This window comes from Bos grunniens, chromosome X, assembly GCF_055505025.1.
Source record: "Bos grunniens cultivar Pamir isolate PY7600 chromosome X, Bosgru_T2T1.0, whole genome shotgun sequence".
Classification (NCBI taxonomy): domain Eukaryota; kingdom Metazoa; phylum Chordata; class Mammalia; order Artiodactyla; family Bovidae; genus Bos; species Bos grunniens.
The window spans coordinates 91,152,980-91,180,472 of record NC_141194.1 but is presented as its reverse complement, the minus strand read 5'-3'; the positions used below and the strand labels follow the sequence as shown (position 1 = coordinate 91,180,472).

Here is a 27,493-nt window from a genome sequence, read left to right as displayed (position 1 = left end):
CTGACTTCACTAACTATAAAAAATATTCTCTATATTTATCCACATTGCTAAAAATGTCAATATTTCATTCTTTTCGTGTCTAAGTAATATTCCATTTAATATTCTGGGAGCTTTGAAGATGGTGGAGTAGAAAGACGTGTGCTCATCTTCTCCTGTGAGAACTCCAAAATTACAACATGCTGCTGAACAACCATCAGCAGGAAAATGTTGGATCCCACCAAAAAAAAATATATCCCATGTCCAAGGACAAAGGAGAAGCCACAGCAAGACTGTAGGAGGGGCAAAATCGCATTTAGAATCAAACCTCATACTCGCAAGAGACACTTGGAGGGCTCAAACAAACCTTATGTACACCAGGACCCAGAGACCACACAGAGACTGAGCCAGAACTGTGTTCGAGTGTCTCCTGTGGAGGTACAGGTCAGCAGTGGCCTGCTGCAGGGTTGAGGGCACTGAGTGCAGCAGTGCATGCATGGGACCTTTTGAAGGAACTAGCCATTATCTTCATTACCTCCACCATAGTTTGGCCTCAGGTCAAACGACAGGGAGGGAATACAGCCCCGCCCATCAACACAAAACTGGACTAAAGATTTACTAAGCATGGCCACACCCACCAGAAAAAGACCCAGTTTTCCCCTCAGTCTCTCCCATCAAAGCTTCTTATCCTTCTCTATCAGAGAGCAGACAGAATGAAAACCACAATCACAGAAAACTATTCAATCTGATCATATGGACCACAGCCTTGTCTAAAACAATGAAACTATGAGTCATGCCATGTAGGCTGACCAGAGACAGACGGGTCATGGTGGAAAGTTCTGACAAAATGTGATCCACTGGAGAAGGGAATGGCAAACCACTTCAGTATTCTTGCCTAGAGAACCCCATGAACAGTATAAAAAGGCAAAAGGATAGGACACTGAAAGATGAACTCCCCAGGTCAGTAGGTGCCCAATATGCTACTGGAGAAGAGTGGAGAAATAACTCCAGAAACAATAAAGAGACAGAGCCAAAGCAAAAACGACACACAATTGTGGATATGACTGGTGATGGAAGCAAGATCCAATGCTATAAAGAGCAATATTGCATAGGAACCTAGAATGTCAGGTCCATGAATCAAGGCAAATCGGAAGTAGTCAAACAGGAGATGGCAAGAGTGAACACTGACTTTTTAGGAATTAGAGAGCTAAAATGGACTAGAATGGGTGAATTTAACTCAGATGACCTTATATCTACTACTGTGGGCAAAATCTCTTAGAAAAAATGGAGTAGCCCTCATAGTCAACAAAAGAGCCCAAAATGCCATACTTGGATGCAATCTCAAAAACGACAAAATGATCTCTGTTCATTTGCAAGGCAGACTACTCAATATCACAGTAATCCAAGTCTATGCCCCTATCAATAATGCTGAAGAAGCTGAAGTTGAATGGGTCTATAAAGACCTACAATACCTTCTACAATTAACACCCAAAAAAGATGTCATTTTCATCTTAGGGGACTGGAATGCAAAAGTAGGAACGTAAGAGATACTGGAGTAAGAGGTAATTTGGCCTTGGAGTACAAAACGAAGCAGGTCAAAGGCTAACAGAGTTTTGCCAGGAGAACACGCTGTTCATAGCAAACACCCTCTTCCAACAACATGAGAAGACTCTACACAAGGACATCACCAGATGGTCAATACTGATATCAGATTGATTATATTCTTTGCAGCCAAAGGTGGAGAAGCTCTATACAGTCAGGAAAAACAAGACCAGGAGCAGACTGTGGCTCAGACCATGAACTCTTTATTGTAAAATTCAGACTTAAATTGAAGAAAGTAGGGAAACCCATGAGACCATGCAGGTCTAAATTAAATGGCCTAAATCAAATCCCTTATGATTATATAGTGGAAGTAACAAATAGATTCAAGGGATTAGATCTAATAGACACAGTGCCTGAAGAACTATGGATGGAGGTTTGTGACACTGTACAGGAGGCTGTGATCAAGACCATCCCCAAGAAAAAGAAATACAAAAAGGCAAAATGGTTGTCTAAGGAAGCCCTACAAATAGCGGAGAAAAGAAGAGATGCTAAAGGAAAAGGAGAAAAGGAAAGATATACCCATTTGAAACCAGAGTTCCAAAGAACAGCAAGGAGAGATAAGAAAGCCTTCCTCAGTGATCAATGCAAAGAAATAGAGGAAAACAATACAATGAGAAAGACTAGGGATCTCTTCAAGAAAATTACAGATTCCAAGGGAACATTTCATGCAAAGATGGGCTCAATAAAGGACAGAAATGGTATGGACCTAACAGAAGGAGAAGATAGCAAGAAGAGGTGGCAAGAATACACAAAAGAACTTTACACAAAAGATCATCATGACCCACATAACCACAATGATGTGATCACTCACCTAGAGCCAGACATTCTGGAATGCGAAGTCAAGTGGGCCTTAGGAAGCATCATTACGAATAAAGCTAGTGATGGAATTCCAGTTGAGCTATTTCAAATCCTACAAGATGATGTTGTGAAAGAGCTACAGTCAATATGCCAGCAAATTTCTAAAACTTAGCGGTGGCCACAGGACTTGAAAAAGTGTGTTTTCATTCCAATCCCAAAGAAAGACAAGGTCAAAAAACGTTCAAACTACCACACAATTGTACTCATCTCACATGCTAGCAAAGTAATGCTCAAAATTCTCTAAGCCAGGCTTCAACAGTACGTGAACTGTGAGCTTCCAGATGTTCAAGCTGGATTTATAAAATGCAGAGGAACCACAGATCAAATAGCCAACATCTGCTGGATCACTGAAAAAGCAAGAGAGTTCCAGAAAAACATTTACTTCTGCTTTATTGACTACACCAAAGCCTTTGACTGTGTGGATCACAACAAACTGTGGAAAATTCTTAAAGGGATGGGAATACCAGACCACCTGACCTGCCTCCTGAGAAATCTGTATGCAGGTCAAGAAGCAACAGTTAGAACTGGACATGGAACAACAGACAGTTTCCAAATAGGAAAAGGAGTGTGTTAAGGCTGAATACTGTCATCCTGTTTATTTAAATTATATGCAGAGTACATCATGAGAAATGCAGGGCTGAATGAAACACAGGCTGGAATCAAGATTGCCAGGAGAAATATCAATAACCTTAGATATGCAGATGACACCACCCTTATGGCAGAAAGCGAAGAACTAAAGAGCCTCTTGATGAAAGTGAAAGAGGAGAGTGAAAAAGTTCGCTTAAAACTCAACATTCAGAAAACTAAGATCATGGCATCCAGTCCCAATCCCTCATGGCTAATAGAGGGGGAAACAATGGAAACAGTGAGTGACTTTGTTTTTGAGGGCTCCAAAATCACTGTGGATGATGACTGCAGCCATGAAATTAAAAGACGCTTACTCCTTGGAAGCAAAGTTTTGACCAACCTAGACAGCATATTAAAAAGCAGAGACATTACTTTGCTAACAAAGGTCTGTCTAGTCAAGGCTATGGTTTTTCCAGTAGTCATGTATGGATGTGAGAGTTGGACTATAAAGAAAGCTGAGTGCCGAAGAATTGATGCTTTTGAACCGTGGTGTTGGAGAAGACTCTTGAGAGTCCCTTGGACTGGCAGGAGATCCAACCAGTCCATCCTAAAGGAAATCAGTCCTGAATATTCACTGGAAGGACTGATGCTGAAACTGAAACTCCTATACTTTGGCTACCTGATCTGAAGAGCTGACTTATTTGAAAAGACCCTGATTGAAAAAGAAAGAAAGATTGAAGGGAGAGATTGAAGGCAGGAGGAGAAGGGGACGACAGAGGATCAGATGGTTGGATGGCATCACTGACTTGATGGACATGAGTTTGAGCAAGCTCCGGGATTTGGTGGTGGACAGGAAAGCCTGGCATGCTGCAGTCCACGGGGTCACAAAGAGTTGGACACCACTGAGCGACTGAACTGAACTGAATACTCCATTTTGTGTGTTTGTGGTGTGTGTGTGTGTATACATCATCTTCTTAAGCCAATCATCTGTTGATGGGCATTTAATTTGTTTCCATGTCTTGGGTATTGTAAATTGTGTTCCTAAGAATATTGGAGTGCAGTTGTCTTCTCAAATTAAAGTTTTCAGTCTTTCTGGATATATACCCAGGAATAGGATTGCAGAATCATATGGTAGCTCTATTTTTAGTCTTTTAAGCATCCTCCATACTGTTCTCCATAGTGCTGTACCAATTTACATTCCCACCAACAGTGCAGGAGGGTTCCTTTTCTCCACATCCTCTTCAGCATTTATCATTTGTAGACTTAATTTTTTAATTTAAGTATAGTTGATTTACAATGTTAAGGTAATCACTGCTACACATTTGTAGACATTTTTATGATAGCCATTCTGACCAATGTGAGGTGTAACTCATCGTAGTTTTGACCTGCATTTCTCTATAATTAGCAATGCTGAGCATCATTTCATGTGTTTGTTCATCACTTGTGTATCTTCTTTGTAAACATGTCTATTTAGGTCTTCTATCCTTTTTGATTTCTCTGTTTTTTGATATTGAGTTTTGTGAGCTCTTCTTATATTTTGGATATTAACCCCTACTTGGTTGTGTTGTTTGCAAATATTTTCTCACATTCCATAGGATTTTTTTTTTCATTTTGTTGGTAGTTTCCTCTCCTGTCCAAAAGCTTTTAAGTTTGATAGGTCTTATTTGTTTATTTTGGCTTTTATTTCTTTTGCTTTGGGCAACCGATCTAAGAAAATACTTCTACAGTTTATGTCGATGAGTGTTTTGCCTATGTTCTCTTGTAGGAGGTTTTATGGTGTCATGTCTTATTTTTAGGTCTTTAAACCACTTAAAATGGTTTTAAATGTTTTTGAGCCAAACAATATTGATCTTTTGAGCTGAAGGAAAAAATAAAGCTATTCTGGCTATCAGAATTGAGACTCCAAAACTCCAAACACAGTGCTGCCCTAACCTTTTGGGCAAGTAAAAGTGTGGAAGCTGTACTGTCGGGCACAGTCTGAATGTAGTCTACCCCTGTAGGCAGTTCAAGATGCATTTCACTAAAGCAAAACAAAAGAAAGCAAGTTTTGCTAAGTCTCTCTATCATGCCTTGACATTTGACTTTTGGTGCTTTATAAATAAACAGTGTCATAGAAGCTACACTGCCAATCATTCCTACCTGCAACTTTTCAACAAGAAGACTGAAGCATTTGCTGCTTTGTTCCCATAAGGCCAAGCTAGAGGAGCTCTTCAGATGACCCTAAAGATCAGAACCAAGCACCAGCCACACTTTGGCATTTTCTAGTAAATGCCACTAAATAGCTCAGTGAAAGGCTTTATTAGCTCTGCACAGAGTCCCTGCAGGATTAGATTGGAACCAATGACAGGATATATGTGAGGGCATATGGAAACTTGATGCTGGTAACTCTCACCTCTGCCATAGATTTATCATGCAACCTTGGGCCAACTATTTTTCTTTGAACCTCTAGCTTCTCATCTGTGAAGCTGGAATAAAAGCAATGACCATGCACATGATCCCTAACTACTGGGCAAATAGAAAACGCTACACACAGTCAGTGCTAAATAGTAATAACAAAATCTGAGGGAAAAAAAGCACACCATTTCCACTGAAAACCCATCACGTTTTGAACCACAGATCAGTGAGTACCTCAAAATAAAACACACTTTTCAGATTACAGTGTATTTCCCCCTTTCCTGGTTCACCTCTAGAATACTACGAGTCTTTCTGCCAGTCTATTAGGATCACTAATCATGCTTCTTATAGTGAAGGATCGATTGGTTTTGAAAGGATGAGAGATAATAAAATGATAAAGTGTACACTCTGAGGGTGACTCTGTTAGTTGGATCACTTTAGCTTTCAGTCTATAGGCAGGCAATCATTTATAGGAAGTCTAGTTCTAGGCATTGAGTGGGAGAAGAGTGTGTTAACAGAACTCCACACAATCCTGTCTAGAACTGTTTATCTGCTACCACAGTGTCCACAAGGAAGAAAAACAGATTCCTCTACCACTGGTCTCATAATTTCCACATCTTTAACCTAACACTACTGCTGAGTTGATCCACCATTAGGTCACCAACCAAATAGGCCCTTAAAGCAATGGATCAGGTTGGCGCATGGTCAATTCGATTCAATCAGCAACATCCAAAGCCAGTAACATTGGCTTACAAAACAGTAGGTATTTCAACCACCTTGATGACTAAATTACCTCTTCTATGCACTCACAATGTCAGAATACAGTTTTCAAATAAAATCTTTCAGGGAAGCACAGCATATCAAACAAATAAAACATGCTGTGGTTAAAGTGAGAAAACCCAGAGCCCCTGCTCACTCAGCCTCTCTCACTAATCCCCTTATCAGCTCCTGAAACAACTCCAATGAACCGAAAGCAGATGCATGAAACCCAATTTGAAAACAGTTTGACCTAGCGGAAAACACCTCATTATTTTTTAGATGATTACCCTAAGGTGCAGAGGAGAAAAGTGACAAAAGAACAACCTTCTAGATTGTAACATTTTCAGGAATAAAATCTAGATGTCCAAATTCCTCATCTAGGATCTGACCCTATATGAACTCATCACACATGGCCAGGGGAGGTCAGGTCTCTGTCTCAACAACATCCCATGGGTATAGCTATGCTGGGAAGGGAGGACTGGGCACTGGGGCAGTGTGTGGTAAGTACAGATCTCAAAGAGTGAAGGGCACTTCAGGAGAAAGATGGATATGCAGCAGAGTATTTCTTTTCCATGGACTTGCTCTCTTTTTACCAGAGCATGGTTAACTCCTTATAGAAGCAACAGCAGGCCAAACAATTCCACATGGTACTTGGCAAATTAGCAGTTACAAGAGCAAGAAACAGTCACATTAGAATGTGGTTTAAATGGCAAAGACAGCCTTAAAAAAAAAGGTTTTTTAATATCTGAGGGGATAGAACCATCTTTATATATTTATGGGAAACTCTCATTTAACTGGAATCTCAACAATCAAAATGCCCAAATATAACTAGATTACTTCTCCTCCCCTCCCCCATAGTTTTGAATAATTATTAATACTTATGATAGTAATTTTGACACACTGTAATTTCTGTCAGGGTTTTCCAAACCCCTAAATATATTCACCTATTCATTCATTCAGTGAATATTTACTGAGTGCCTACTACTTATTCGTCACTGACCAAGCACTACGGAAACTAAGCTATTTGCTATTCTTGGGAGTCTTCTTGGAATGACATTTCAGTGCAAACATCAACATGAGAATGATAAAGGTGGGGATGAAGGCATTAGGCAAAGGAATCTCTAAGGAATATCAAGAACTAATACTACATGATTCTATGAGTCTATTTTGTTAATTTGTGGTGGTTTAGTTCCTTAAGTTGTGTCTGACTCTTGTGACCCCATTGATTGTAGCTCACCAGGCCCCTCTGTCCATGGGATTTTCCAGGCAAGAATACTGGAGTGTGTTGCCATTTCCTTCTCCAGGGGATTTTACCAACGCAGGAATCAAACCTGAGTCTTCTGTGTTGAAGGCAGATTCCTTACTGCTGAGCCACCTATATATATAATAACGAGACTATCTGGAATTTTTAATTTCAAATGCTTTCCTTTAGTCACCAAAGTAGTCACCAGTCATCTATTCTACATAGTAGCACTGTTTTAGGCTCTATCATATCTATAAATTTTTAATTTGTCTCTTAATTGTGCTCCATATCCAGTTTGGTTGAAAGCCAAAGGAATATCCTATTGCTTTACAATTATATCATGATTTCACTGAAAACACATTACTACACTAATCTAGTTAGTAAGATCAGTTTCTGGATCAGTGTATGCTGGCTATTTTAAAGAAGAAAATCACTCTCAAAGGTTAGCTCAAAACTGGAGTTATTTCTACCATGCCATGGGTTCTGAAGTGAATTGTCAAATAGGAGATGTAAAAATGTTTTGAGTAGTGACAACAAAATTGAAATAACTATATAGCCTTGCAGATGACAAAGTTGAAAATGACAATGCCCACTTAGATATTTAAGGACGGTCATTCTGGCTACTCAGCAAGCGATGTCTTTCCTTTTATCCTCATTCTTCCCCAAGAGGGACATATGCCTGACATATAATTATGAAAAAAGATAAAATGTCCAAGATGAAAGGCAAATAAGCAAAAAGCCCATGCTACTCTTGATGTACCACAAAAGTAGGATTTCAAGCCCAAGGGTGGAAACTTAGTATTGGAAGAAGCCTCAAGATATCATCTAGTTGATGTCTTGCCTTAAGTCAGTGAATCTCTAACAGACAGTGAACATGATTCCTTAATTTAAAAGAAAATTCCTTAAAATGTCAACATAAATATTAAATCATCTATTCCTCTTGAATACAGAAAACAACTCTTCATCAAAAATATCTCATCTCTTTCAAGTCATGCTTTAGACTTCCTTGTTCCAAAACAAAACATTTTACAGTTCTTTTAACTTTTCATCCTTGAGCTTATTTGTTTTCCTTTCATTATCTTTGGAAGACAAAACCTATTCTCAGTTGACCAATTTGGATTTATTTCAAGTCACACTCACATGTTCCAGGGTGGCTGTGATCTTCCTTCCTCCAGAGCAGAAACCAAGGTCACCAAGGAGCAATCACATATTTGCCTAGTGAACTTCAGGGGAAACTATACTTGGTGTATTCTAAGTCTCTTCAGTCACGTCTCACTCTTCACGATCCCATGGACTGCAAACCGCCAGGCTCCTCTGTCCATAGGATTCTCCAAGCAAGAACACTGGAGTGGGTTGCCATTTCCCTTTCCAGGGATACTGGGTGGATTTATCCAATAAAATTACTAATGGGTTATCAAACTTATTTTAATAACATGCTGAAACAAAATATGCTATAAAAACTTTAAGCATTTCTAAGATTGATGTTATAAATTAAACATAAAATTTGCTAAAATTTGCTATGAGAATATATAAAAAAAATATTAACTTTCAGTCAGTTCAGTTCAGTTAGTCGTGCCCCCTCTTTGTAACCCCATGGACTGCAGGACGCCAGGCCTCCCTGTCCATCACCAACTCCCAGAGCTTACTCAAACTCATGTCCATTGAGTTGGTGATGCCATCCAACCATCTCATCCTCTGTCATCCACTTTTCCTCCCACCTTCAATTTTTCCCAGCATCAGAGTCTTTTCCAATAGTCAGCTCTTCGCATCAGGTAGCCAAAATATTGGAGTTTTAGCACCAGTCCTTCCAAAAATATTCCGGACTGATTTCCTTTAGGATGGACTGCTTGGATCTCCTTGCTGTCCCTTGGACAGCAAAAGATTCTCAAGAGTCTTTTCCTTCACCACAGTTCAAAAGCATCAATTCTTTGGCGCTCAGCTTTCTTTATGGTCCAACTCTCACATCGACCATACATGATTACAGGAACAACCATAGCTTTGAATAGATGGAACTTTGATGGCAAAGTAATTTCTCTGCTTTTTAATATGCTGTCTAGGTTGGTCATAACTTTTCTTCCAAGGAGCAAGCGTCTTTTAATTTCATGGCTGCAGTCACCATCTGCAGTGATTTTGGAGCCCCCTCAAAAATAGTCTGCCACTATTTCCACTGTTTCTCCATCTATTTGCCATGAAGTGATGAGACCCAATGCCATAATCTTAGTTTTCTTTCTTTTTTTTTTCTAGTTCAGCTATTTTATTTTCTTTCTTTTTTTAATTTACTTTATTTTTTAACTTTACAATATTGTATTGGTTTTGCCATATATCGAAATGAATCCGCCACAGGTATACATGTGTTCCCCATCCTGAACCCTCCTCCCTCCTCATACCATCCCCCTGGGTCATCCCAGTGCACCAGCTCCAAGCATCCAGTATCGTGCATCAAACCTGGACTGGCGACTCATTTCATATATGATATATACATATTTCAATGCCATTCTCCAAAATCATCCCACCCTCTCCTTCTCCCACAGGGTCCAAAAGACTGTTCTATACATCAGTGACTCTTTTGCTGTCTCATATACAGGGTTATTGTTACCATCTTTCTAAATTCCATATATATGCGTTAGTATACTGTATTGGTGTTTTTCCTTCTGGCTTACTTCATTCTGTATAATAGGCTCCAGTTTCACCCACCTCATTAGAACTGATTCAAATGTATTCTTTTTAATGGCTGAGTAATACTCCATTGTGTATATGTACCACCGCTTTCTTATCCATTCATCTGCTGATGGGCATCTAGGTTTCTTCCATGTCCTGGCTATTATAAACAGTGCTGTGATGAACATTGGGGTACACGTGTCTTTTTCAATTCTGGTTTCCTCAGTGTGTATGCCCAGCAGTGGGATTGTTGGGTCATAAGGCAGTTCCATTTCCAGTTTTTTAAGGAATCTCCACACTGTTCTCCATAATGGCTGTACTAGTTTGCATTCCCACCAACAGTGTAAGAGGGTTCCCTTTTCTCCATACCCTCTCCAGCATTTATTGCTCGTAGACTTTTGGATAGCAGCCATTCTGACTGGTGTAAAATGGTACCTCATAGTGGTTTTGATTTGCATTTCTCTGATAATGAGTGATGTTGAGCATCTTTTCATGTGTTTGTTAGCCATCTGTATGTCTTCTTAATGTTGAGCTTTAAGCCAACTTTTTCACTCTCCCCTTTCACTTTCATCAAGAAGCTCTTTAGTTCTTCTTCGTTTTCTGCCATAAGGGTGGTGTCATCTGCATATCTGATGTTACTGATATTTCTCCCAGCAATCTTGATTCCAGCTTGTGCTTCATCCAGCCCTGCATTTCTCATGATATACTCTGCATAGAAGTTAAATAAGCACAGTGACAATATACAGCCTTGATGTACTCCTTTCCTGATTTGGAACCTGTCTGTTGTTCCATGTCCAGTTCTGTTGCTTCTTGACCTACATACAGATTTCTCAGGAGGCAGGTCAGGTGGTCTGGTAGTCCCATTCCTTTAAGAACTTTTCACAGTTTGTTGTGACCCACACAGGCAAAGGCGTTGGCATAGTCAATAAAGCAGAAGTAGATGTTTTTCTGGAATTCTCTTGCTTTTTTGATGATCCAACAGATGTTGGCAATTTGATCTCTGGTTCCTCTGCATTTTCTAAATCCAGCTTGAACATCTGGAAGCTCACGGTTCATGTACTGTTGAAGCCTGCTTAGAGAATTTTGAGCATTACTTTGCTAGTGTGTGAGATGAATGCAATTGTGTGGTAGTTTGAACATTCTTTGGCATTGCCTTTCTTTGGGATTGGAATGAAAAGTGCCTTTTCCAGTCCTTTGGTCACTGCTGAGTTTTCCAAATTTGCTGGCATATTGAGTGCAGCACTTTCACAGCATCATCTGTTAGGATTTGAAATAACTGAACTGAAATTCCATCACCTCCACTAGCTTTATTCATAGTGATGCTTCCTAAGGCCCACTTGACTTTGCATTCCAGAATGTCTGGCTGTAGGTGAGTGATCACACCATTGTGGTTATCTGGGTCATGAAGATCTTTTAATATAGTTCTTCTGTGTATTCTTGCCACTTCTTCTTAATATCTTCTCCTTCTGTTAGGTCCATACCATTTCTGTCCTTTACTGTGCCCATCTTTGCATGAAATGTTCCCCTGGTATCTCTAATTTTCTTGAAGAGATCTCTAGTCTTTCCCATTGTATTGTTTTCCTCTATTTCTTTGCATCGGAGAAGGCAATGGCACCCCACTCCAGTACTCTTGCCTGGAAAATTCCATGGACGGAGGAGCCTGGTAGGCTGCAGTCCATGGGGTCACTAGGAGTCAGACACAACTGAGTGACTTCACTTTCACTTTTCACTTTCATGCATTGGAGAAGGAAATGGCAGCCCACTCCAGTATTCTTGCCTGGAGAATCCCAGGGACGGGGAGCCTGGTGGGCTGCCGTCTATGGAGTCGCACAGAGTCGGACACGACTGAAGTGACTTAGCAGCAGCAGCATTATTTCTTTGCATTGATCACTGAGGAAGGTTTTTATCTCTCCTTGCTATTCTTTGGAACTCTGCATTCAAATGCGTATATCTTTCCTTTTTCCTTTTCTTTTCCTTCTCTTCCTTTCTCCTCTATTTCTAAGGCCTCCTCAGACAACCATTTTGTCTTTTTGCATTTCTTTTTCTTGGGGATGTTCTTGATCCCTGTTTCCTGTACAATGTCACGAACCTCCATCCATAGTTCTTCAGACTCTCTATCCGATCTAATCCCTTGAATCTATTTGTCATTTCCACTGTATAATCCTAAGGGATTTGATTTAGGTCATGCCTGAACGGTCTAGTGGTTTTATCTCCTTTCTTCTGCCAAATTTAAGTCTGAATTTGGCAATAAGGAGTTAGAATATTAACTTTACTTAATATTTTATTTGAGGGGGAAAGGCATTGACTGATCAAAAAGAAGAAAGATCAATTTCAAAGCTTTTGTACAAACCAAGGTAAGATAAAATTTAATAAAGTTATATTGGATACATCTGAACTATTTTAAATATATAGTCTTGGTCTGACAGAACTCACTGTGCTCTCATTCCAAACATCCAAAGAGAAAAAGATAAGAACTCTCCTAATGTTAACAAAAGTTGTTAATTTTCTCCAGTTAGACTCAATCCACTTTTGAGCTTAAGACGGTTTCAAGGTTTGAAATATTATATTGATAAATTAGATACATTCTAAGATGACAATAAATTCCAGATTAAGACTCTTTGGTATGGAGCAGGCAAGAAGCTAGACAGAACTTAAAGAGGAAACAGAGGGTGCCCTCATTTTACTCCAAATTAAAAAGGTAAACTGAAAAAAAATAAAAATAAATAAAAAATAATAAAAAGGTAAACTGTTTCAAAACACAAGCAGCATCAGAAGATAAATAGAAGGATGATATAGGTCCCTGAAAGTAGAATTACCCAAAGTCTCATTTTCTAGCAATTTTTAGTGATTTGTTTAAGCTTCATGTCATTCTACCTGTGAGAGTTGGACCATAAAGAAGACTGAGTGCCAAAGAACTGATGCTTTCAAATTGTGGTACTGGAGAAGATTCTTGAGAGTACCTTGGACTGCAAGGAGACCAAACCAGTCAATCCTAAAGGAAATCAACCCTGAATATTTATTGGAAGGACTGATGCTGAAGCCGAAGCTCCAATACTTTGGCCACCTGATGCAAAGAGCTGACTCACTGGAGAAGACCCTGATTCTGGGAAAGATTGAGGGCAGGAGAAGAAGCGGATAACAGAGGATGAGATGGTTGGATGGTATCACCACCTCAATGGAAACAAGTTTAAGCAAACTCTGGGAGACAGTGAAGGACAGGGAAGCCTGGTGTGCTGCAGTCTGTGGGATCGCACAAAGTAGAACACGACTGAGCAACTGAACAACATATCATTGGGTAGTTGCCCCATGATTTTAGGAACCTGGTATAAAATGAAAATTCAAGATCATTTGTTAAAAAATTAAGAATTTCAATATGTCAACAGCAAAGCATTAAACCAACTACGGGTCCCATCTAAGCAAGAGGCCCTGTGCAACTGCACAAGTCATATTCTTATGAAGCCAGCCCTGTTTGTTATACATATTCTCAAACTGATATGCTCCGATTTAAAAATTTTATGATAGCTGTCAGTACATACATCGCTCACTCACACACAATTCTCCATATGGTTTCAAGGGGGTTGTGGGCTCATTTAAGCCCTGTCCATGGACTCTAAATTAAGATCCACTAGATGAGATTGATTCTGTGAAACTAGGAGTCAGAGCTAGGATTCATTGGTGGAAGTTTACAAAAGGGCAGATTTGAGCTTCCTAACAATTGCAGGCTTTCTAAAATTAAAGAGGATGCTTTACTAAGCACTTGGTCCTGAAAGTATAACTGTCAACAAGACCATCATTGTGTGGTGTGTTCTACAAGGGATTCCTGCACTGGTGGGAGATTGGATTAGGTCATCTCTCTGGTTCCCTCTATATTAGTATGCTGTGAGGAAAACTGTTAGCAGTGGCTACCCCATAGTTCTTCTTTGCCCACCCCATTTTCTGATAGCTTGAATGTACTTAGTTTTAGCTGTCTTGATTTATTTGCTTTTCCTTGACAAGGTCTTTACCTTCCTGAATACTAGGTTTATGTAAATTAATCTGTAACCTATGGGTTTACATAAAGTTAACATGTTAATTTTATGCAAAGTGATGCAAAGTATCCATCCTCCAGTTTCTCTATGGGGGAAAAGATCTGATCATCTTACCAAATGGACATTCAAAGCAATATAGATAATCAAGAATGTGAAAATGGCATGAAAGCTCTTAATAAAGAACAACAAAAAGGGAATCAAGCAAATGTGAGGGGGTCAGCCAGGGAAACTGATGATCCAAGTCTGTTCTGATAAAACTTGAGAGGTCAGAGTGTATGACAAGCTCCATTTAAAAATTTGGGGATAAGAATACAGAAGAAAAATCATAAAACTACATTAGAAAAGAGGAAGGTAAGAAGAACCAGTACACAGAAATGTTCATTTTGTTCCCTGTTCTTCCATGTGTAAGAGGAAAGCCTAAAGTCCTGGGCCTCAAAACACTGGGGTCAGAGTTCAGAAACTCGAAGAAGAAATGGAAAGGCCCACTTCTGACTGAAAAACAACTGTAAAAACAAATGCCATTCCGGCAACAAACTGTCAAAGCCTCTGAAGATGTTTTTGCTCTAACTTCCTGGTCATGACATTCACCATAAATGATGTGCTTCCTGTTCATTTTTCCAATCAGCATGATGAATTGATGAACCACACTATACTGTCAAACAGAGACTTTACTCCAGAATTTAAAGGTACAACTAGAAAATGAAGAGGGAAAAGGACATGGATGGATAGTCAAAAAATCTGTCCTAAAGGCCCCTTTGATGGACAGTTTTCATTTTTATGACATTCAAATTCTATCAGGATCTAAGGTAGATTTCTTAAACTCAAAATCAGGTTTTAGATATCTGCTCACTAATTGGCTAGCTCTTTAAGAAAATGGAATTAGTTCTAAGTAAAAAGCAAGCTGAAATTAGTAGCAACACCTTTGGCCAAGTGGCAGTTAGGTGACACACAAAGAATCTGCGAATGACGCCGAGGGAATGAATAAAATGAAAAGAAGTACAAGAGGTCTGGGGTCTGATATCAAAGGAGAAATTAGAGAATGACTGAGAACAGTTCAAAGATATGGAAGACTTTTCTTTGAACAAAAGTAAAAAGGAAGGATGAGATGCAGAGGCTCTATAAAAGGCTAACTTCAACCTGACCAATATAGCAGAATGCTAATAAAATCAGGCCCTTCTACTCCCCTAACAACTGGGGGTCTAGTTCCTTTATATTGCCATTCCACTGGATATGCTGGGTAAGGAGGGGGAAAAAAAAAAAAAACTGTCAAAAATGTTTCCACTACAAGTGTTTAAAACCTGCACATTGCCAGTTCTTGCCATTGCTATTGTTTCATCTAATATCTTGCAGTAAAGGCATAAGTTTAAATACAGGATCCCATGGCCAGGATTGGGCTACCCAGGTGGCTCAGAGGTAAAGAATCCGCCTGCCAATGCAAGAGGCACAATGGACAAGGGTTCTCTCTATGGCTTGGGAAGATCCCCTGGAGGAGTAAATGGCAACCTGATCCAGTATTCTTGCCTGAAAAATTCAATGCACAGAAGAGCCTAGTGGGCTACAGTCTATGGGGTCACAGAGCCGGACACAATTGAGTGACTAAGCACACACACATATACAGACATGGTCAGGATTGCAGAAAGTGACTTTGGCTATTCATTTACACAGTGTTTTCTTGAGGCGCTTTGTACTTCCAGGCCATGTGGATGGTATGTTCTCTTAGGAAAAATAAAAATGAAGCAACTGGCCTTCCCTCTACCAGGCTACAAGTTTTCCATGCTCTCCCAGGCTCTCTGTCCTTAGTCCATGAGTTAGGAATAAGTCAAGTCACTGAGAATTGAGGAGACTGAGATGAAGTGAGTGATGTTTATACATTGAAAGCTTGTTAGAAACTAAACTCTATGTGAATGTGGGTTCTGTGGGTGAGGACGGAGCAGCAGAGAGTGCTGATAACAACAGTAAATCCTTCCTATCAAAAAAGGAGGAGCCTGAGGGTAGGCAAGTTGTGCTCTGGCCACAATTCCAAACTGAGGAAGGTGGAATACTTAATAACTCAAAGTATTATTCAACTTTCTGCTTCAATCGCCATACTCCAGAAGTGTTCTAGGTTGTCAGCAATTCATAAGCATTTATTCAGTCACCTAATAAACATTTGTAAATCAACTGTTATGTACAAAGCAGTCTTTTAGGTACAGAGAATTCAAATAAACAATGCTTGACTTTGGAAAGTTTACAGGTGTGGTGGGACAGACAGGCATATAGATAACTAAATAAGAGTATGCCAGTTCTAGTATAGAGGTTTAAAAAATGCTACAGGAGAATAGAAAAGGGACAATTAATTCTGCCTGGAAGAGGTATGTGTGTGAAGGCTATCCAGGGAAACCTTCACAGAGAAAATGACATTTGGAATGCATCTTCAAAGATGAGTAGGATTATCAAAAGGCACAGAAGATGGGAAGTGATCTACGAGTGAAGAAAAGCATAAGAGAAAATTCTCAGAATGGAAAACTGCTTTTTTAAAATAAAAAACAGACAAATTCATAATTATCATTGATGTTTCAAAACTTCTCTCCAAATAGTTGATAGAGTAAGTAGACAAGATTATAGAAGGCTTGAAAAATATTAACCAACTCTTCTAACCAGGGTGGCTTGGGCATGGAGGGGTATATGACCTATTTAATTATTTAATGAATAAATGAATTAAAGAATAAACTAAGAACTATCTTTTCTACTATGAATTATATGCCACAAGGCACATAGATTTTATCTTGTATGCAGTGGGCAGCCAAAGGAGTTTTATTTCCTAGGAGAAAGAAATGATCATACCCATAATTAAAAGTAAACAAACTAGTAAAAATATCATCTACAAGTATTGCAGAAAATGGATGAGTGTAGAAGAAACTAGAAGCTGAAGACAGAAAGACAAGATAGGAAGCTAGTACAGTCAGTGTTTAGGAGAGAAATAATGAAAGGCTGAACTAGATCAGTGGCAGGTAGGATGAAAAGGAACGAGGTGGATTTTGAACATATATTAGAAACAAAATTAGTAGAACTTGACAATTACTGACTCTGAAAATTATGAAGGACTTTGCGAGTGCACCACACATTCTGGCCCCAAAATACGATAATGTCCTTTTAACCAAGATAGGGTACACAAGTGGAAAGGTGGAATTTAAAGGGAGGCAATTAAAATTTTAGTTTTGAACAAGTTAGAGTTCAAAGTACCTGTGGGACAGCCAAGTAAGCATATCTTGCAGGAAAATAATGCATGTAACCAGGAAGAGACAGAAAGACTAGACTGCTAAATCTAGAAGCCTCAAAAGGTATGGGCTATTACGTTCATACTCGGTTGTTTCAGTTGTGTCTGACTCTTTGCAACCCCATGGGATGTAGGCTGCCAGGCTCCTTATTTTCCAGGTAAGAATACTGGGGTGGGCTGCCTCCTCCGAGGGGTCTTCCTGACCCTGGAATTGAACTCATGTCTCCTGCATCACAGACGGAATTTTTACCAATCAGCCACTGGAGAAGCCCATCCCTGGCTGCAAATTAGAATTACCTTAAAGTTAAAATAAACCAAAACGGCACTGATGCCTGGACTTCAGTCTAAACAAATCAGTATCTCTGGGGGTGAGACCTGTGCAAGAATGTGTTTTAAAATCTCACCAGGTAACTACAGTATGCATCCTGTGTTGAGAAGCACTAACAGGGTAGTTAATAACAAGGGAGTAGAAACTCAGAGAAAGTATAAAGTGGTATCTAAAAGGAATATTAAGGCAAAATGCAGGCAAAAATACAACTTTTTAGGGATAGTCAGAGGAAAGCAAGGCCATGACTGATACCGAAAAGAGCAGCAAGAAAGATATGAACAAACCCAGAATAAAGCAGTGTCACTTGAGCAAAAGGAGAAGAGAGTGTCAAAAAGGTCAGCATGTCCAATAGCGTCAAATGCTCAGTAGTGTCCTAATATACCAGGCTGTGTTGGTATAAAGATGAACTAGCATTGCCTGTTGAAGAATGAGGTAGTTCTAACTAAAGGGAAGAAGGGGAGATAGGTCATGAAAACTGTTAATCTTTTGGAAACTGCTCAGCCTTGGTGAGGGCTAGATGTCAAAGAAAGCAGCAAGGCTATTAAAAGCCAAGTGTCTGGGGGAGTGCCAAAGGTAAAATCTGTCAACCCCATATGCCCTGCCTTCAGCCATTGAACACCTAACTGAAAAGGAGTAACTAGAGCTATGCCTCAAATCACCTTCTTTGGGGAAAATGGAAAGTTCTGCAATAATCTTAAGTAGTTCTCACAAACTAGAGAATCAAAGGGGGCAAAGGGGAGGTGGCGAGGGGAGGGTGTTTAATGCATGTGTGCAAACATGATCCCAATCAGAGCACAGGGACTAGAGAAGTCGTAGTTATTCCTTCTCCAGTCAAACTCTGAAGATAGCCATATACTCTTATGACACTCTTCAGAGCTATAGAAGGAATGTATTACAGTGCCACCTGCTGGTAATGATAAGACCAGAAACAGATTCCTTTTTTTTTAAGTCATTAATTCCCAGAAGCTAAAGATTGAATAATATAAACAAACTTCATTCTGATAATTGAAGGTGATAGTTTACTCAGTAATGTAATGAAGATATTTTCAGAATTTAAAATAAAACTCAGACTGATCCTTCCTATTATTGCAAAATATTCTGAATGTGAACAGAAACACTAGAAGTTTAAGAAGGTCCTACCAACCTTGCCTTTCATCATCCAACATAAGGCACCTCAATTCACATTTCCTTTCGAGATGCTCAATATATTTCCTATAAATTTAAAATTGGATATATAGTCAAGACACCATCTGTCTAGCTACTCATTTCTGTGCAAATATGCCTCTTTAACGACTTCAATCTTATACTACCCTCCAGACAATCTGGGCTACTTAGTACTCAAAAATAGCATTCATTTTAGGCACCCATACATTTGCATCTCTCTGCTAGGACTATCACCTAGGAATAACATCTCCTTCATATGAACTGTATTGATACCTCTTTTATTACACTTAGTATTTTATACCTGTAAAAAAGACATATCTGTGGTGCAGTACAAAGAATATGAACTTTATAATAAGTCCATGGTTCTAAACCTGGATTTATCATTTAGCAGTTGGGGACCTAAGATAAACTTAACTTCCCTAAGTTTTGATTTTCTCATCTGTAAAATGAAGATAATGTTACCCACACAAAGGTGCAGCATGGCAGAGATTCTGGAGTCTGATGATCCTGGGTTTAAATCCTGACTCTGCCCCTTACTAGCTATATAAAAGTGATCAAATTACTTAGCTGTTCTATGCCTTCATTTCCCAACTGGTAAAATGAGACAATGTAGGACCTACTAATTCATGTAGGACCTATCTCAGTATCTCTGCATGAGGAGATAATGTATAGAAAGTGCCTGGCATATAGTAGGACTTATTGCATGTTAGTGTCTCCCTTTCCCTATTATTTATTGAATTAATTGGGGGAAAAGAGCATACCCTGTCCATTTTTGATCACCTAAGTGCTGGCACGTGTCTAACACAGGAGCTTTTACACAGTCTGCCTGTAGGTTTGGTAAATTAATAAATGCCACATGTCTAAAACAATCCTTAGCAGAATTTATTTCCAGGCAACTACTGTCTCACTTCTCTCCAAAGCAGTGATGCCAAATATACATCACCCATCTCAAGAATTTAGTGGGTGCCTCTTGAAACCATGTGTTTCTTGTCTGTAGTCATTTAGGGAGAGCACACGTAAAATATAACTGTCCTAAGTTATATCCAAAGAAGCAGGGCCTGACTCTCCTAAGCCTGGGGCAAGGTCATTGAATTTCAAGGCATTTCTTTTGTAGAATAGTTCTGATGCAATCATCAAAAACAATGTGTTTCTCTATGATAGTTTCAGACAAATGTATGAAAGCAAAAATAGGGCAAGGATCAGAATATGAACAAAAGTTTAAACTTGCATATTCACTATTCCTGTAATGGACTGAAGGTTTCAAACATATTTTAAGAAATCTCTGGATGCCAGCTTTCCCCAAAGACTAAACTACAATAGGCATCAATGGTGTATTTTTGCAGAATACATACTTCATTTGGGGGCAAATCACACCTGTAGAAGTCAACAGAGCCAGAAGGAATGCACTTTAGCCTGACATGCCTATATGAGTTGGGTTATGATAGAAACTTGTGGGTTCGACCCCTGGGTTGCAAAGATACCCTGGAGGAGAAAATAGCAACCCACTCCAGTATTCTTGCCTGGAGAATTCCAGGGACAGAGGAGCCTGGTGGGCTACAGTCCATGGGGTTGTAAAGAGTCAGACACAACTGAGGCAATTGAGCATTCATGCATGATAGAAACTACCCTAGCAGAAATTTTAGGCACTCAAAGCTTCTCTCCACTCTGGCAAATACAATATCCTTTCATTACAAAACAAGTGTTGAATGGAGCCCATTCACTGAAGTTCTTGGCTGTTCTTGTGGATGGGCTAAATCCCAACATCAAAATTAATAGAATGCTCAATTTATTCTTTCTTTCTTTTCATTCTTCCCCCTTATGGACAGTAATAAATTCAACATGATACCAAGCTTGGTAACTTCTATATTTGGATTATGCTACAGAGCTGGACAAGATCCCCACATGGAATTGCTTTCCAGCTTTTAATTCATTAAGTATTTTAATTAGCTTAATTATCCACACATTTTCATTTAAAGAGGACCAGTTTCATAAAGGACTTTTATATTTCAATCACATCAGATGTTGTTGATGCTGTACACCAACCAAAACAATGATCTTAGGTCTTAACTCACATATTTCCCTCTTCCTCTGCCATGTTTTGTTGCCTAATTGAATGGAATGACCAGAGATTTTTCCATATGAACTGTTCTGCTGATTTTACTCTCTCTCTCTCATAAACACACACACATACACACACACTTTATAATAGTCTTTGAACCCAAGAAACATATTCATCATAGCCAACAATGGTGATTTCAGTAAACAAACAAAAAACAATCAATATAATGATTTTAAAAACAGTGTTTTTCATTTGAATTTAGATTAGCAAAAAAATTTTTTAACTGACCACACACAGTTAATAAATGTGTAATGAGAAAAGAACTCTGATATACTGTTGGTGGAAATAGAAATTTGGTACAGTGACACTGATGGGCAATTTTCAGCATCTTTCAAAATTTTAAATAAAAAATAATCTATCCAATATGTCCACTACTGATGGTCTCTCCTACAAAAACATTTTTTCTTCTAGTGAACTGAGATCTATGTTGTAGGACCATCCTTCCACCATTGTTTTGGAATAGCAAAAACCTAGGGATAAAAACTTAACCTCCATAAATAGAGCACAGATTTAAATTTATAATTAATCCACACAATGGAAAACAGCACAGTATTTAAATTTGAGTTAAATATGCATTGCCAAAAATTAGAGATTCTAGGTATAAATATCAAAAATACATGACAAATCAAGTTGGAAAATGAGTCTAAGTCTGAAAAATATTAATAGATGATATATACCCAAATAAACTATCTGGAAGAAACTATATGAAATATAATTATTAGTTACCTCTGGGAATAAAATTATAAGAGCATTTTTAAATTTTGCTATTCTTTGAACTTTTATTAAGCATAATATACTATTGTAATAATAAAACTATCAAAACAATTCCAGTACTTGATTTCCAAGATACAGTAAGTTAAAAAATCAAGCAAATAGTTAAGTTGCTACATTTTAAGTATGAAGTAAGGAAAAATTAAAAAAAAAATTGGTTTATGAAAGAAAGGAAGGAAATATCAGAAACTAAAGAAATTAATTACAAATAGTTGTGTGTGTGACCAAGTGCAAGAAACAGGTACAGGAATGAGATTTCTTTCACTTAATTCCTTTTTTATAACTGAATTTTCAGTCATGTAAATGTTCTATGTATTAAAAAATTTAATCAAAGATAAAAAAGCTAATTGGGTAGAGACACATTAACTTATTTACATATTGACTAACATAATCACAGAGAAAATTAATTCAAGTTTTTTTTAACATAACACTGACTATACAGACTTAGTACAATGAATTCTAAGGATAAAAATATTTGTAAAATATACTTAATTTAGTATAGGTTTATTGTTGGTAGTTCTTTTGGTGTAGTAGTTTTGAAATCATTTTGAATGAACTGAAGTCAAAATAAGCAAGTACATCAATGTTGATGAGAATGAGGATTCCCACTGTGGGAAAAGGAGATAAAAATATGGAATGGATAAAAGTGAAGAAGAACCCTATCATATATTTGAATCAGAAGTATCAGAATTAGATCACAATTAAAAATATTTCTAAATACCATATTCACTGGAAGAAATCAGGAAAATGGCTCATTCCCGAGCTAGGGCAGATAAAATATGAAGGTAACCCTGGCATATCTTAATGACAAAAAGCAAGGAAGTACTAAAAGAATGATGGGGTATCAAAAAGTAACAGGTGTACGAGACAGCAAAAGAGACACTGATGTATAGAACAGTCTTATGGACTCTGTGGGAGAGGGAGAGTGTGGGAAGATTTGGGAGAATGGCAATGAAACATGTAAAATATCATGTAGGAAATGAGTTGCCAGTCCAGGTTCGATGCACGATGCTGGATGCTTGGGGCTGGTGCACTGGGACGGCCCAGAGGGATGGTATGGGGAGGGAGGAGGGAGGAGGGTTCGGGATGGGGAACACATGTATAACTGTGGCGGATTCATTTTGATATTTGGCAAAACTAATACAATTATGTAAAGTTTAAAAATAAAATAAAATTAGAAAAAAAAAAAAGTAACAGGGCAACTTCCACTTCAAGCCATGATGATATAAACTGGAACTAGACCTGCTCTATCCACAGAAAGTGATGATAAAAGTGGACAAAATATGTGAAACAACCGCTTTCAGACCATGCAAGATTATGATCTCAAAGAAAAGAAAAACTCATGTGGTAAGGTCCACAATTAAACCAGCTCTCCACCTGGAGACAATTCCCCAACAATAGCACAGTGAGTCAAAGTCCTTACAGCTTAGAAGTTCTGCTGAAGCTGTAGAGATCAGGAAAGGTAAAACAGCTGGTACCTTCCATAAAAGGAGAGAGTTCACTAAGGGAAGCTTATGGAATCTGTAAGGGGGTTCTCTTTGAGCCCCTGGCTGAACATTGAGCTTAACATGCACAGGGTATGACTGCTAGTCTTTTCATCACAGTGTCACTACTACAAGGTTAATAATAAAACAGTGATATTAGAGGACAAACACTGCTGGGGAATACCTTATTGATATCTGAGCATTCAACTAAGATTCCAGAAAGATCCTGCTTTAGAAGAAAGAACTATGCCATAGATAGGGTCCATACTACACCCTCCCCAACAAAGCCTTGAGTCAAGTCATGATAAGATTGACAGGGCAAAAAAAGATTACAGATTGAGTCCCACCAAGTTATAGACGTTCAGGACATGTTTTGGCTTTTCTATTCATCTATTCTAATAAAGCATTCAACTAAGCAGCAAAAATTCTAGATTACTACTTGAACTGCTGTTAGAACAAACACAAATACTCTTTCAGTTCAATTCAGTACGTGCCACTCAGTTGTTTCCAACTCTTTGTGAACCCATGAATCACAGCACGCCAGGCCTCCCTGTCCATCACCTCCTCCCAGAGTTTACTCAAACCCATGGCCATTGAGTCGGTGATACCATCCAACCATCTCATCCTCTGTCATCCCCTTCTCTACACGCCTTCAATCTTTACCAGCATCAGGGTCTTTTCAAATGAGTCAGTTCTTCACATCAGGTGGCCAAAGTATTGGAGTTTCAGCTTCAACATCACTCCTTCCAATGAATATTCAGGACTGATTTCCTTTAGGATGGACTGGTTGGATCTCCTTGCAGTCCAAGGGACTCTCAAGAGTCTTCTCCAACACCACAGTTCAAAAGCATCAATTCTTCCACCCTCAGCTTTCTTTATAGTCCAACTCTCACAACCACACATGATTACTGGAAAAACCATAGTTTTGACTAGACAGACCTTTGTCGGCAAACTAATGTCTCAGCTTTTTATATGCCGTCCAGTTTGGTCATAACTTTCCTTCCAAGGAGTAAGCGTCTTTTAATTTCATGGCTGCAGTCACTATCTGCAGTGATTTTGGAGCCCCCCCAAAATAAAGTCAGCCACTGTTCTGACTGTTTCCCCATCTATTTGCCATGAAGTGATGGGCCCGGATGCCATGACCTTAGTTTTCTGAATGTTGAGCTTTAAACCAACTTTTTCACTCTCCTCTTTCACTTTCATCAAGAGGCTCTTTCCTTCTTCTTTGCTTTCTGCCATGAGGGTGGTGTCATCTGCATATCTGAGGTTACTAATATTTCTCCCGAAAATCTTGATTCCAGCTTGTGCTTCCTCCAGCCCAGCGTTTCTCATGATGTACTCTGAATATAAGTTAAATAAACAGGGTGACAATATACAGCCTTGACGTACTCCTTTCCAAATTTTGAACCAATCTGTTGTTCCATGTCCGGTTGTAACTGTTGCTTCTTGACCTGCATACAGATTTCTCAAGAGGCAGGTTAGGTGCTCTGGTATTCCCATCTCTTTAAGACTTTTCCACAGTTTATTGTGATCCACACAGTCAAAGGCTTTGGCATAGTCAGTAAAGCAGAAATAGATGTTTTTTTCTGGAATACTCTTGCTTTTTTGATGATTCAGTGGATGTTAGCAATTTGATCTCTGGTTCCTCTGACTTTTCTAAAACCAGCTTGAACATCTGGAAGTTCACGATTCACATACTACTGAACCCTGGCTTGGAGAATTTTGAGCATTACTTTGCTAGTGTATGAGATGAGTGCAATTATGAAGTAGTTTGAACATTCTTTGACATCGCCTTTCTTTGAGAGTAGAATGAAAACTAATCTTTTCCAGTCCTGTGGCCACTGCTGAGTTTTCCAAATTTGCTGGCATATTGAGTGCAGCACTTTCACAGCATCATCTGTTAGGATTTGAAATAGCTCCACTGGAATTCCATCACCTCCACTAGCTTTATTCATAGTGATGCTTTCTAAGGCCCACTTGACTTCACATTCCAGGATGTCTGACTCTAAGTGAGTGATCACACCATCGTGATTATCTTGGTCATGAAGATCTTTTTTGTACAGTTCTTCTGTGTATTCTTGCCATCTCTTCTTAATATCTTCTCCTTCTGTTAGGTCCATACCATTTCTGTCCTTTATTGTGCACATCTTTGCATGAAATGTTCCCTTGGTATCTCTAATTTTCTTGAAGACATCTCTAGTCTTTCCCATTCTGTTGTTGTCCTCTATTTCTTTGCACTGATCACTGAGGAAGGCTTTCTTATCTCTCCTTTCTATTCTTTGAAACTCTGCATTCAAATGGGTATATCTTTCATTTTCTCCTTTGCTTTTGGCTTCTCTTCTTTTCACAGCTATTTGTAAGGCCCCCTCAGACCACCATTTTGCTTTTTGGCATTTCTTTTTCTTGGCGATGGTCTTGATCCCTGTTTCCTGTACAATGTCATGAACCTCTGTCCACAGTTCATCAGGTACTCTCTCTATAAGATCTAGTCCCTTAAATCTATTTCTCACTTCCAATGTATAATCGTAAGGGATTTGATTTAGGTCATACCTGAATGGTCTAGTGGTTTTCCCTACTTTCTTCAATTTAAGTTTCAATTTGGCAATAAGGAGTTCATGACCTGAGCCATAGTCAGCTCCCGGTCTTATTTTCGCTGACTGTATAGAGCTTCTCCATCTTTGGCTGCAAAGAATATAGTCAATCTGATTTCGGTGATGATCATCTGGTGATGTCCATATGTAGAGTTTTCTCTTGTGTTGTTGGAAGAAGGTGTTTGCTATGACCAGTGCATTCTCTTGGCAGAACTCTATTAGCCTTTGCCCTGCTTCATTCTGAACTCCAAAGCCAAATTTGCCTGTTACTCCAGGTGTTTCTTGACTTCCTACTTTTGCATTCCAGTCCCCTATAATGAAAAGGACATCTTTTTGGGGTGTTAGTTCTAGAAGGTCTTGTAGGTCTTCATAGACCCGTTCAACTTCAGCTTCTTCAGCATTACTGGTTGGGGCATAGACTTGGATTATCATGATATTGAATGGTTTGCCTTGGAAATGAACAGAGATCATTCTGTCTTTTTTGAGACTGCATCCAAGTACTGCATTTCAGACTCTTTTGTTGACTATGATGGCTACTCCATTTATTCTTAAGGATTCTTGCCCACAATAGTAGATATAATGGTCATCTGAGTTAATCCACCAATACCCTTTAGAGGAACATAACAGAATTCAGTATCTCTACAACATAGTACCTACAAATTCCAATACTGTATAAAAAATAAAAATAAAAAATACTTGACATGGCAAAAAAGGAACCCTCATCAAATCAATCCAAAATGTATCTAAAATCACCCACCTTGTGCCAAGAGGCCTTCACCTCCTCATTACCACAAGGGACTATGTTTCTGTAGCTGTTTAAGATATCTTGGTACCTCTTCAGTTTACTTAAAACACTAAATCACTGAAAAATAGCTTTATTATGGTCATCCTCCAGATGTACTGACTGCAAGATGACCAAATTTGGGTTCAGAATTAAACAAACCCTCTCATCAAATTGGTAACCCTATTTCTTTTCCTTCTAATGAAGCAATCCAGGCTAGGAGAGCTGAATTCCAAAATTGCATAAGCAGCAGTAGCAGCAAAAGCAAGAAAAAAGCAAAGTGGACAAGTTAATGCCTGTCCTGCTCCCCCACCGCGCTAAATAAAGTACATGTATACCCTAGGAACATAATATTTCAGATTAGGCAAAATAGTTAAATAGAAGCCCCCACATGATCTCTTCTTGAGAAAGAGTTATTTCCCCATGCATCCTATTAAAAATTAATTTCACACAATTAAAAGTCCTCTACTAGATATTTCTGCCATTAGCCTTTGTCGTGATATTAGCCAATTCCCTGCCATAAAGACAACTTTAAGTAAACATATTTCTTCATTAGAGTAGACTTTCTAAATGACCTTATCTATTTAGTACTAAATTTAGAGAAGGCCAGTGCTGCAGGACCTCATGAGTATTCTGTGAGGAAGATGACAAGCCCACACTTTATAATCCTTGAAATTAGATGCTGTGCATTTTAGTATGTTCTAATGCAACCAAGCTCTAGATGCAATCTCAGAGTCATCTTTACTGTTTCCCAAGCAAGGGTTGATGACTGGGTTTAGCTAGTGTGAATGGCCATTACCTAAAAGCATAAGCTTTGCTGTGGCTTCTAAAAGTTGCCTAATATCAAAAAACAGGAGGTTTGTTTCAATGTGCCCAGACTAGATTTTTTTTAATTAAATCTTTTATTATTTTGC

The 27,493-nt window shown here is 38.8% G+C and overlaps 1 protein-coding gene across 5 annotated transcripts in view; it reads right to left on the bottom strand.

Moving 5' to 3' along the window:
- The window catches only part of IL1RAPL2 (interleukin 1 receptor accessory protein like 2), a 1,180,425-nt gene that overhangs the window by 1,070,129 nt on the left and 82,803 nt on the right, over positions 1-27,493 (bottom strand). For 2 of the 5 annotated variants that reach the window (XM_086387979.1, XM_086387978.1), the window contains exon 3: positions 22,965-26,406. The exons of the other annotated variants lie outside the window; for them this stretch is intronic. In XM_086387979.1, coding sequence (XP_086244105.1) covers positions 24,905-26,269 — 1,365 coding nt within the window. In that variant the 5' untranslated portion in view covers positions 26,270-26,406 and the 3' untranslated portion in view covers positions 22,965-24,904. Of the gene's footprint in view, positions 1-22,964; positions 26,407-27,493 lie in introns of those variants that run through there. 5 annotated transcript variants of the gene reach the window in all.